This window comes from Centruroides vittatus, unplaced genomic scaffold (genome assembly GCF_030686945.1).
Source record: "Centruroides vittatus isolate TY-2023 unplaced genomic scaffold, ASM3068694v2 contig_134, whole genome shotgun sequence".
Lineage (NCBI taxonomy): Eukaryota > Metazoa > Arthropoda > Arachnida > Scorpiones > Buthidae > Centruroides > Centruroides vittatus.
The window spans coordinates 2,079,586-2,093,617 of NW_027120852.1; the positions used below are offsets into that span (position 1 = coordinate 2,079,586).

The window sequence follows — 14,032 nt, forward strand, 5'->3', positions numbered from 1 at the left end:
TGCAGACTAAATATAAATAAAAAAAATAAATGACATAAATATGGTCAAGAATAACGAAAAAGAATAAATATAAGATATAACAACCATAGAATTATTAATTATTGTAAAATGATCTCCGAGCAGTAGATAATGCGTCCGCGTCTCTATGGTTTATACAACCGGTTCTCATGTGCACCTTGAAGACTTTAAACCTCTTCAGATGCCTCGCCACGTGTCTATTCGTCGTCGTTTTGATAATAACTGCCCGATCCCATTGGACATTGACATCTTGTTGTCGTGCATAGGCCACTAGCACGGTGCTGTCGCAGTTCTTATTGATTGTATACTTGTGTTCCTCGAGCCTTTGTTTTAAATTACGCATAGTTAAAAGTTTGTAAACAGTGGGATTACGTTGGTATACAATTTGAAGATTATTAGCCTTGGCAATATTTCTATGAATTTTATTTAAAAATGGGATGTAATTCCTCTATGAATGCCTAGTATCAAATTGCTGCTTTTAAGAAATGATAAAAAGAAAGAAGATCAGAATTCCGTGACGGGAGTTTATTTGGTGCCTTTACACGACCAACATTTCAATTCCAGGCTTGTTTATGTGGGGGCAACTATGCACAATTTAAAACAAAGGCTCGAGGAACACAAGTATACAATCAATAAGAACCGTGACAGCACCGTGCTAGCGGCCTACGCACGACAACAAGATGTCAATGTTTAATGGGATCGGGCGGTTATTATCAAAACAGACGACGAATAGACACGTGGCGAGGCATCTGAAGAGGTTTAAAGTCTTCAAGGTGCACATGAGAACCGGTTGTATAAACCATAGAGACGCGGACGCATTATCTACTGCTCGGAGATCATTTTACAATAATTAATAATTCTATGGATGTTATATCTTATATTTATTCTTTTTCGTTATTCTTGACCATATTTATGTCATTTATTTTTTTTATTTATATTTAGTCTGCAAGGACAATTTCTGTTAATTTTTTATTTGTTCCACAATCGTTTTGTGTTCTATTTTTGATGTTCTGTTTTCTGTAACTGAGAAAGATCGTTTAAAATGATTGAATACATTTTTATTCTATTAAATTCTTGCTGGATTGACAAAGGTGTAATTTTTTAACTTATTCTGTATCCAGTACACAGTTTGTTAAACTTTAAAATCTTTTCTTTTGTGGAACACTTGAGGTAGGTTAAGAACTGGTTACATTAATGCACTGATTAAGAACAACTACATTAATGTAAACTTTGTATATACTGATAACATCATATATGGTTTGACCATATTTCATATTACACTTCAGTTTCTTTTTTTAAACAAAGAAAAGGCAAATAATAAGTATTAACATCAAAACAAGGTACTAAAAAGCCTAAGTGTCCAAAATGGGCACCTTAAAACTTTGGTCAATTAGCTTAATGATAAAATTAAGCTATTTGACCAAAGTCCAGATTCACCCAGATAATTTCAAATCTATAACAGGCTCTTAATATAAAAAAAATAGACATTTTCCTAAACATCCAAATTTTAGTTGTATGTAAATTTTGTTGTTAACAGCCAAAGAGCAAAACTATGCTGTGCACATAATTTTTAATTTTTAATGTATTTTGAACAATGGATACTGATTATTCTATATAAAGCTCACCATCCTCCAAACACCAGGGAGAAATCATCACTTTGTTACGAACCTGTTACCGGTGTACTCTGTGAAAATAGTTTATCACAAACATTTTGGAACTTTTGAACAGTTCTTCGGGTGAAATTCAATGGTACTCTTCAAAAGGGAACGCAAATATTTAAATAAATCAAACTCCCGTAAGCCGAAATCCATTGCGACGGGCATGCGCATTTCCGAATGGACGACAATTAAGAGTCGGTTTCTACGAGGGTTTGCCAGGCTTTAACATATTTAAATACAAATTTTAAACCAATACAGAACTAATAGTCTAAATAAAGTAATAAAACCAGTAAACTAGTCTTGTCGTAGAGAAAAATAAATTTGCTACAGTTTTGGCTGTCTTTGCAAATGAGCCAGAGATAGACTTGAAAATGATAAAATTCTACATGCAAGAGATGATTTAGCACGAGCGCTTGAACATCTGGAAATTTTTAGATCTACTAATAAAGGAAGATACAACTACAAAGTTGCAGAAAGCATTTCAAGTGCATGGAAAATCTTTTATAATCCTCAAAATACAAGCACAATATTCTTTTATACCTTTCAAATGATTAATATTATGTACTGCTGTATGGTAATTTATTTTTATTTCTGTATTTGAATTGTAATATATTAGTTCTGTATTGACTTACATTTGTAGGTAAATATGCTATTTGAGTATAAAAGTGGAATAAGTTTTGAATATTTTAGTTGGTTAGAATTTGAATTATAACAAGTCTCTTGTAAAATGTTTTCTCAAATGTTTGCATTGATGAAAATGCTGGCTCCACCAAATTCCTTTTTAAAACTGTTCTATTTGGAAATTACATATCCAAACATCTTTTTATCTGAGTTATGGACTGAGGAAGACCTATCAAATTAAGTCAAAAACACTTGATCTGCCTGATTGGATCGGCATATTGTTTGGTATTAATCGAGAACTGGGCTATTTGATCTTTACGTTTACATTTGTGAAGTTTTGAGTAAAGTAAATTACTTGATTAGAAAGTGTTACGTTGATTATTTCGACTGATCAATAATTTAGTTTCTTTATTTTTCCAAGTAATTATTGTTAATGTTTATAAGAATATTTAAAACAGTCAGTCGTGCTATAACAACATAAACTTCTCAAGTGTGTCTTTTTACAAATTCTCATATTTAGTATTGATATAATCAATAAATAACTAATGATTTATTTTGTAATTAATAATATTTAAATTATGTAAGCAAATTTTGGTTTGAAATTGGCTCGTGGGTATTAAATTACAGTAAACACTCACTAATACAGATTTTGCATAACTTTGACAAATTTTTCAAAAAATTGTACAGTAATTTTAAATATTCATGACAATAAAAAAATTATGAGTTATTATAATTAATGAGTGTTTTTGATATTTACAAGTCTGCGATATTGTGCATTATATTACTATAGTTTGATAAGTTACTAAAGATTGTACATTGCCATATAATATACATTGTCATAAGATTTTTTTACCTCATTTCCTCTGATAATAAATTCAGTAGTATAATCTAAAACTCGGTAAAACTTATGTATAGAGCCGATTGTAATAAATTATTGTACTGTATATCCACCGTCTCATTTTTTGTATTATCAGAGAAAACATCCTGCTAACTTGGATAAGCGGCCGGATGGCCGAGCGGTCAAGGTGGCAGCCTACCGCTCTGGGGGACCCGGGATTGATTCCGAACGGGTCGAAAAATCCCCAGGAATTTTTCAGGGGGTGGTCCGTTCGGATATGTCGGGCCCCGTCCCTCACCACCCGGTCGCCCCATTGTGGGCCTGGCCGAACCCATAATGGGCCTACTAAAAGAGGCCCTCTTAGTGCCCACAGGGTGGAAAGAGTTAGAAAAAAAAAGAGCTAACTTGGATATTCTGAACTTTGATGACCTTTGCCCCTTGTTAAATTGAATTATCACAGGTTTACTGTGTATAATTTATTTGAATTTATTAAATATTTCTTATTTAAATTAACATAGTTTTTCAAAATAGTAACTTTGAAGAATTTAAAATTTTATTATTTTGTGTATTATATAGGTGCTAAGAACAGCGGGTCCCTGGCATATATGTTTTTTCATCATAATCATCTTCCTTGGTTCATTTTATTTATTGAATCTCATTTTGGCTATCGTTGCCATGTCGTATGATGAATTACAAAAAAGAGCCGAAAAGGAAGAGGAAGACGCACTTCTGGAAGAAGAAAAATATAATGCAGCCGTAGAACGTAGAAGATTGGTAAGTGAATTGTCATGTATGTGTCTTTATTATAAGCTGACTGATCTTTAATATGCCTATCAACTCCATTGCTTAATTCTATATAGAAAGACAAAAGCACTAAAAGAGTTTCTGGTGGAGAGGAATCACTAATTTGATTAATGCTTTTGGAATACAATTGCTTCATTTTCAGGTCACATTAAAACATCAAAACAAAATGAAGCACTTGTGAACAAATCGACTGCATTCGTTATTTTGTTGTGATAGTACTTTATAAATATCTTAACAATATTTTAAATTCAAATTATACTTTTATTTATGCTCTATCTTTCAACTCAGAGAGTCAGTTTTATACATGCCCTTTTTACTCATCTAGTATAATTTGTAAATTATTTTTTATTTGTTTTCTCAAAAATATTAGGATTATAGAATATCAATATCTTCAGGACTTTTTCTTTCAAAACACATTGAAAAATGTTTTTTACATTTCAGAATTTTATAGTAATTTTTTCTTTTATTTTTCATATTTGTATTTATTATATTTACTGTTTCTGGATTACGTTTTTATATGTTTATCTGTTGATTTTTTAATGGCTAATTATTGTTCTGGGGATAATCATCAAATGTTCTTGTGAATGCTGTGAAGTTTAGGGCGACAAGTACAAGGTCCAGCGAGCGTGATAGTACAAATAAATAACTAGATTTTATTCTGATAACAAAGTAATTTATTTTCGCACTAAACAGGTTCTTTGGATCCCAACAACTACAAGTTATTTCTATACACACGCATGTTACAATCTATCCTAACAAACAAAAGATCAACGAGCGCGACAACTATACGTGGGCCGAAACTTACAAACTAATTCTTATGCTAATTATAACTAAGGAAAGAAGAGAAGATGGAAAATGGAAGAAGAAAAAAGGTAGAAATACCCAGAACTTTCCTGTTTTTTCAAAGACTTGGGTGAGATACTAGTTTGATGCTTTTTTTGGGACGTTGCTCCTCGTGTTATCTGTCGGCACTCCTTTCAGTTTTTTTCACTAGCTTCCTTGGGGTGAACGTTGCCTTCACTCGTCTAAAATTCGATCGAGTGGCTACCTAATTTCGCCCTTATTCTTCGGAATTCGAGTCCAACTCTCTTTTTCGAAACCTAGTGGTCTCCGATTGTCGTACTAGCTATCTGGTGCCTTCCTTCTCTCTGTCTGTCCTCGTTGAGAGTTCCGACCAAAACTGTCCCTTCCCTCTGTTCATCGGCCCCAGGGCCTCGCCTCACCCTTTGTTTCCGTACACCTTTCTTGGAATTGGTAATCCCACCCAAGGGATAATGAACCAGAAAGACAAAGCAAGAAAGTTCTAGAAGAAAATGAAACAAAGGATAGAAAAAAAAAGATAATAAACTAAACTTAAATTTATATTTACAACAAAAATATATAGCATACAGCTACAATGCTATAGTAAGTCAACTTAAATTAAAAAGTAAAAAAATAAAAAATTGAACTTTTGCTTAATGTTCTCAAACAGAACAAACAACATGCTTTGAACATATTGATTTAAGTTTGAAACAAATGACAGTAATAAACATAAATGAAAGTTATTCATAATTTAAAGAACAAATGCTACAATAGTTAAGTTTAAAGTCACATTTTTCATACTTTTCAAGTTTGGGTTTAGTAAAGATAAACAAACATTTTTAGTTTATTCATAAATCTGCTTCAGGTTTAGTATTAGCTTCCAAAAATTGCATTGTTCTAAAATTCCACAGACAAATGTTAAATGCATTCTATGATGTTAATGTTTAAATTTAAAATATTCAATCCAAAAAAATAATAAGTACATTTTAAAATACAATATAAAATTTAAATATAGAAAAATTATCATTAAATATAATTAAACACATATCAGTCTCTAATAATTTACATTCTGTCTCCATATAAAGTTGCTCCTTATTTCGTCGAAGAAGGAATTCGGGGCACTGGAAAGGGAATAAGAGTCTTTACAATTAATGTATTCATTTTTTAATGTTGCTTTATAGATCTCTAATATTTTGAGTGATTTTAAATGCTGCTTATTCAAGGCTGATTTTACAATCTTAGATTCATCACATCCTGGGCTTTAGAACTGTGACAAAGTAGTTGTTAGTTTATTATTGTTGATATTGTATTTGTATTTTTTGAGCCTGCATTGTAACAATCTATTTGTGGAACTGTTATATCCATAGAGTAAACGACTATCTTGTTAAACATATATAATTAAAACTTTATTAATACACAAAACGTAACATTGTGCATACAGTTTCAAATGTAGCCATAGCTAGTGCACGACTGAGGTTGTAGACAAATAACATGACAAAATGTCAAAGGTACGGGGTTGCCCGACTAGGTTGAGGTGCAATTCGATGTAAGTTATTGCCTGTTGGTTTACGTACGTGACAATTCTCCCATGCTTAAGAAAATGTTGTTTATGGTTTGTTCATTTAGAGATTTAGGTGTTGTACTTGTTTTTGTATTCATGTTGATCATTGAGGTTCCAATTCATTTGAGTTTGTAAGTGTTTAATTAGATTCTCCCTCCTTATTCTCTGGAGACTGTTTGGAAGCTATTTTAATCATTGTCTCCTTTTGGTTGGATAAAGTTGTTACAATTTCTTTATTGTAGCTAATTGTGCTTGGGTGTGGACTAGTGCTAGCTGGAGATAAATCTCTATTTTGTACTCTATTGTTACATCTGCCAATTTTCTTTTAGTTGAAGTCAAATCCTATCTGAATAGGATTTGTTAGTTTGTTTGTTAATTTCACACAGGCATAGTTGATCGTAATGCCTTTTTATTACGTAGCCATCATTGAGTTCAATTAAGTGATGCACACGACCTGTCTGCTCAGCTACGATACCAGATACCATATTTCAAAGGACTGGAAGTTGTGTAATTTCGGGATTGTACACGATCTCCCACACAATAGAATTTGTAGAATTTCAGTTGTTCGGTTATGTTTCTTTGGGAAGCTTGTGCCTGAGATTGTGGAGATATGGATAGCAGATCTAGTGTTGTTCTTATTTTATGCCCTAAGTTTTCCCATTAGATAAGGGAATTGTTCTATATCAGAATAGTAGTTTATGGAGCTTCTGATATAGAGTACCACTTTCATACTTTATGCATTTGAGATGTGTTTTTAAGGTGTGACAGTATCTTTCAGCCTGGTCATCTGTGGCTGGGTGTCCCAGTGCTATTAAGCTTTGACAGATTCCATTTCTTAAACAAAACTCAAAATTATTCTGACTTAAAAATACTTTCATTATCACTTACTAAAATCTCAGGCAGACCAAATCGACCAAAGACTTCATGTAGAAAATGAATTATGATGGATGTGTCTAGTGCCTTCTTTGTATGGAATATTTCTGGCCATTTTGATTTGGTATCATCTACAATAAAGAAATAATGATTTATGAATGATCTTGCATAATTGATGTGTATACATTGCCAGTTTTTAGTAGGGGGTTTTCATTTGTGAATTGGGGCTTTTGTTGGATTTTTCTTAATGTCACCACACTCTGTGCAAGTTTTAACCATATTATTGATATCAAAGTCATTATTACGCCAGTAACAGTAATTTCAGGCTAGGGCCTTCATTTGAACGATTCCTAGGTGTGTAGAGTGTAGCTTTCGCAGGACTGCTGACTGTAAACTTCTTGGGACGATTACGCGGTGTCCTCTAAACAGAATGCTGTCCCGTGTGTGGATATTTATGGGCCATACATATGGCCACTGACAACGTCATTTTTGATCTGTGATATTTTTTTATCAATTGATAATTTTCTTTGAATTTTTTTGTCAGTTATAGTACCAGTTGAGATATGTTTAATGACAGTGTCATGATAAGTATCATCATGGTTTTTTTTCAGGATTTCCTTCCTTTTTAAGGGTATAGAGTTCTGTGACAGGTAATCGGCATTTGTATGTTTACTTGACTTTCTATGTTCGATGGTGTAATCAAAGTTGGAAAGGAAGTGCGTGTATCTTAGCATTCTTGCAGCTGTTGAAACAGGTAGCATTCTTGTCAGGATATAGTATCGTCATCATGGGTTTATTGTCGACTACAAGTGTAAATTTCCTTCCATAGACATAATCAAAAAATTTCTTACATTCCCAGTACACAGCAATAGCCTCTTTATCCAGCTGGCTACAGTTTCATTTGGCAGATGTGAGGGATCTGGAGGCAAATGCTATAGGCTGTTCTGTTCCATTTGGCATTTGGTGTGACAATATTCCAGAAAGTCCAAATGGGCTACATCTGTTGCTAATGTTATTGGTAGTTTAGTGTTGAATGGAATTACAGTAGAGCATCGATTATCCGACCCCCGATTAACCGACCGCGTTCTAGTCGGCAAATTCAAATGTTTGCTAGTGATGCGGCGCTACAATATTTGGTTATGTCTTGTCTACTTTAATATTATTTCTGTTAAATTTTTGCATGTTTTAGCTGGCAGCACTGGCTTGACCGTGAAAAGGAGGCTAGTATTTAAACCAGGCCTAATACACTATACTAATAATGTATTTTTTGATACTTTTTGGTTATTTGACTTTTCAGTTATTTGACCAACCCCAGTCTCCATTAAGTTGGATAATCGATGCTCTACTGTAGTACCCTATCACTAATAATTTCAGATTTTGCACAAATAAAAGCTGCTTCCTCCACTGCTGTCCAATGGAATTGAACATTTTTCTTTAAGTGTTATTCAATGGATATAAAATTTCTGATGCATTCTTGATGAATCTGGAATAGTAATTAACAAGTCTTAGGAATTGATGTAATTCTTCTACATTTCTTGAGCAAGGTGCATTTTGAATTGCTTTTATTTTGTCTGGAGACTTTTGGAGTCCTTTGCACTAATTACAGTCAAACCTGTTTTTATGCGGTGGATAGGGACTGCATTAAAAAAAACACATTAAAAAAAATCTCACGAAACTTCACGAATGGCTGTAAATAATAGTTTTCGCAACACAATTAAAAAATATTTTTTTTATGCGGTCAACAGGGACCGCATAAAAAAAGTCTCACATAGAAAATAACTCAAAACCGTACGAAATAGAATTTATTGACAACAGATGTCAGCACTTGACTGCATCGTCTGGTCTATCGTCTGTTTTACATATTTTTGTCCAGGTGGTGTTTTGTTGACTTAAAAAGTAAATTATTTCATTTTTCGCATATTCGTGCAATAATATTACTATAATAAGTGCATTTATGCTATAATAAGTTTATTTAGCTATAATAAGTCAACGTGAGACATGACGAATTGCACGAGACTAGTCGCCAACTACACCGCACAAATAAAAAATCGCACAAAAAAAACCGCACAAATTAAAAATTCGCATAAAAAAACTGCACAAAAAAATCGCACAAAAAAAACCGCACAAATTAAAAATTTGCATAAAAAACTGCACAAATAAAAAATCGCACAAAAAAAGACCGCATAAAATCAGGTTTGACTGTATATATCCTAAATATCATACTTTTCTTTCAAAGAATTTGCACTTACTGATGTTTACGTGTAAGTCATTAGCTCTCAGCCTGTCTAAGACATTCAGTAAATGGTCCATACATTCTTTATAAGTTTTTCCTCGAATTATGATGTCATCAAAATAAGCAACTACTTTTTCAAGATTTTGGGTTAATTGGTTGATAAACTTATGGAACTTGTTTGGAGCAGATTTAATTTAAAAAATAATCATTTTGCTATGTACTGTACATTCCACAGTGTGTTGAGATTGTTTGTATTTTTGCGCTGTCATTATCAATGAATAGATGAAGCTTCTTCCTTCAATTCATAAAGAACTGGGCAGGGTTTCAAGCTTTGTAGATATCTAACGTGAAAAAATAAGATCCATTCTGTAATTTATTGAAAATATCTTTGATGCATGGAATTGGGTGGCATGAATCGTGTAACTGCTTGTTGACTGTGACCTTATAGTCGGCACAAATTTGTACTGTTCCATTGGGTTTTGGGATAACGACTATTGGTGTTCCCCACTTTGAATAATACACTTTTTCGATGTTACCCTCACTTTCTAATTTATCTAATTCTTTATCTGCTTCTTCCTTCAATTCATAAGGAACTGGGCATGGTTTAAAGAACATTGGTTTAGCACTATCTGTCAGTTTTAATGAGCAAATATAATTAAGTATTTGGTCAACTGTGAGGGGAACACATCTGAGAACTGCTCTATGATTTTTGAAATGATGTTCCTACTTCTGTTGATGAAATGTTGTTCACCTTAGTTGTATGGCTGAGTTCGTTGATGTCAATCTTTAAATTTTGAATTAAATCTCTTCTTACTATTGCATTTTTTGGAAGGGACTGACATACTAGTCCTCTGTACTATAATTACCACTGTATTTAGTTTTTACTTTCGCTACTCCTAGGGGTTTGAAAATGTCTCTCGTGTAACTTCAAAAGGTCACTTCTATTTTTGCCATGGGTGCATTCAATTGTAAACGATTGAATTCATCAATACCGATGATGGTAACGCGACTGCCGGTGTCACATTCAAAATGGACTTTTGTACAGTACCATTAACCTAAATTTCTGTGGATTCTGTCATCGTTTCCCATTATATTCACAATACATCTAAAATGCTGTTTATATTAAAGCCAATTACATGTTTATGTTTAATATTCTGGACATTATGGTTTCTGTTAATTGTTGATGTTTGTTTCCTTAAGGAGGATATGCATACCTTTTTCATGTGACTTTTTTTATGACATCGATCACATTTCAGCTGGTCTTTGACTCTACAGTTTATTGACTTATGGTTGTTTTTTCCACAATGTAAGCATAGTCCTTCTAAATGAAGTTATTTAAGTTGAAGTAATGAAGTTATAGTTAGGTGGGTTTCCACTATGACCTTCTATTCTGCTTCCATTCTGATTTGATGGTTGTATTTGAGGATGTGAGCATAATTTAATTTGAGTATTTTTGGTAATTTTGTGAACAAGGTGGTTACTTTTATATACTTTGTCATTTTCAATTTTGGAAGCTTCTACAGCTAATGCAATTTCTAGGGTCTGTTTGAAGGTTAGGTCAGTTTGTTGTAGAATTTTTTTACGAGTATTGGAATATAAACTATGTATGAATTGTATTCTTAACATCAGATCTGTAACGGATTTTATACAGTTTGCATTGTTACAACTAGACTTAAAATATGCAGTTTTTAAGAGTTGTTTTAATGACGTCATGTAATTTGGAATGGACTCATCATTATGTTGTACTCTCAACAATAATTTGTGCTGTTCTGTTAGGATATTTTGTTTTGGTGTTAGGTGATTTTGTAGCAGCTTCATTAACTCGGCAAAGATTCGCCTAGAGCAGTGGTTCTCAATTCGTGGTCCACGAAACACGGGTGCTCCGTGAAGCCACTTCAGGAGTTCCGTGAAAAAACAAATATACAATTAAAAATTGTCGCAAAAGAAAAATCAATACAATGTAAAATAATTTTTGTATGGGAATGTAATTAGCAAACATTAATGTTGTCATCTACTAGACCGAGTGTGCTTGATTTCAGAAAGGTTTGTCACCCCTGCTTTTAAGCTGATGTATTGCAAGGGTTCCATGGAAAAAGATGTCAAAGCTTGGTATTCCGTGAAAAATGATATGAAAGTTTAGTGTTCCCTGACTTTAAAAAGATTGAGAAACACTGGCCTAGAGGGTATTTCCAGTGCAGGTAGGTTGGTCAGTAGCTGATAATGCTTCATTCCAAGAGAATTGATCAAAATTATTACTTTAGATTTTTCAGTAATGGCATCTTCTGGTTAGTCCTTAGATTTTGAATAAGTTATCCAGTTATTGTGAATAGTTTTTAAAGGTTTGAGAATTACTGGGGATGACGAGGGGCTGGTACACCAGTTTACGGTAGACACTCGTTCTTATCTCCCCTTCTTTGCAGGCGATCGACAGGTCCATGAAATTAACAAGAAACTCACCCTTTTGATCCAATTCCACAATTAGACCGTACGGGTTGTGGTTGATTACATCTATGAAGTGTTGGATGTTGCGATCATTAGCCCAGAGGATGAAAATGTCATCGACGTACAGCATTTCAGATACAATGTTTTTCCATATTGGTTTTTTTATGCATATGAAAGGTCAGTGTGATGTTTGCATACAAACCTAGAAAAGAACAATAACAGATAGAGAGAGATTGAATGCCATATTATGGAAAAGAATTGCACCTGAGAAGAGAAATAATCATGACCTAAATATGTCTTGATAATGAAACCACTCTGGTATGTTTTGATATTCAGAGAGTTTTATCATGTCCACAATTGAAGATTACAAAAAAAATTTTGCTATGTTTAACTTGACAAACTATGTTATTGGGAAAAGACAAGGCTGCTGCTTTTTATGGCAGGAAGAAGTGGCAATGACATTGCCAGTAATCTGATATAGATATCGATGAAAATTTTATCAAAGAGACTAAACATTAAGAAAATGATCTTATGGTCTGATTCATGCATCCCTAAAGATTGAAATGCTCTGATATCTACAGTCATCATGGGGTTCTTGAAATAAGGAACAATGTATGTGAAATACATCACATGATTAACCTGTATGCTGCTAGTCTCAATAATCTGAAACAAAATCGCTGTTGCATAGGCATTTTGTGGTTTTTATAGTGGTTTTTTCAATTTACTATATCTCGCTTAAAAGTTGTCATAGATATGATCTGTTTTTGGTTTTCTATCATGTACATGTTACACTTTACAATTGTTAACTTCAAAATATTATGTAAGTTTAAAAAAATTAATAAAATTTAAGATTTTAAAATTTAAAAAAATTCGTTTTTTATATATATATTTCATGGTCATTTTTTAAAAGTTTAAGTTTACAACATTTTTTAGAAAGATTTACAACTGAATGGTCCTGAAAACACTATTATTCATTAAATAGGATAAATATATGTATGATTTTATTAAGTTCAAGCTAAAAATTAAATGATACTAATGATTTATGATTTGTTTGTTCACGTTTGTAACTCACAATGTAGCTTGGAGAAAAATAACTTTTTCCAAGAAAGTTCCCACTTAAACGATAGTCATCTACCTATAATATACCAATTAGAGCTCAACAGGCATGCGAACAAGAATTTTATTAATCTTCTGCTCAGACTCAGCTTCTTAATGAATACAGTAGAAACATACAATACACCTTATCACTGAGAACAAACAATTTATTACCTAAAACTAATGTTTTCGGCCCAATTTATGGGCCATCTTCAGGTTACAGCTGTTCGATTCCGATACAAAATCGAACACATTCAAAATTAAACCAAAATAGAACATACGTTTAAATTAAACCAATAGAACAAGCATAGTACAAAATAATAAATAACAAAAATTAAAATAACACGAAAAATGAAAATGAAATTAAAATACAAATAAAATACTGTGACTGGCCGTCAATCTTAAGGAACCATTCGTTTTGCATTAACCCAGAAGCCTACTGAGTGACGACAGACTCATTATCACGTGTGTTACGTCTTACTATGTATTTCCAGGATGACGGTAACACCGTCGCATCCTTATAATTTAAACATCTGCCAGCCAAACTCGCTCTGTAAATTTCACATTTCTCAGTTATGGACGACAGCGTTGGCGAGTGTACTTTTACAAGAATTTTGGCATTCTCCCATTCTACCACTGAACCATCTGCTTGCGCCATTTTGGATAACGCTGTTGTGCACTTGTTTTTTTGTGACATCGTACCGATGCTCCTTTATCCTCACTCCAAGGTTTCTATTAGTGACACCTACGTAGTCCCTATCGATTCCCAACTGGTCATTTTTGTAGGGAATTGCATATACTCCCGCCTGTTCTTTAACACCAATTCTTTCTTTGTCATTTCTAATCAACCTATACACTGTGGGGGCCCTTTTGCATATTAAACTGGCGTTTTTGTGCCTCGCTATTTGCTTCATAATCGGGAAGAGACATTTATTATATGTAAACTTTGTGAAGTTACCCCCAGACTCCGGTTTCTTCTTAGAACTGCTCCTAGGCTTTATGTACGCCGCTATTAAACGTTCTATAGTTCTTGTTCCAAACCCTAACTCCTTTGCTATCTCTTTGATTCTACCCAGCTCATTCATCGT

General features: G+C 33.2%; 1 protein-coding gene across 4 annotated transcripts in view; it reads left to right on the forward strand.

Annotated features, from left to right (window-relative positions):
• The window catches only part of LOC136990759 (sodium channel protein para-like), a 476,095-nt gene that overhangs the window by 148,426 nt on the left and 313,637 nt on the right, over positions 1 to 14,032 (forward strand). For all 4 annotated transcript variants that reach the window (XM_067289190.1, XM_067289191.1, XM_067289193.1 and 1 more), the window contains exon 9: positions 3,712 to 3,909. In XM_067289190.1, coding sequence (XP_067145291.1) covers positions 3,712 to 3,909 — 198 coding nt within the window. The remainder of the gene's footprint in view (positions 1 to 3,711; positions 3,910 to 14,032) is intronic.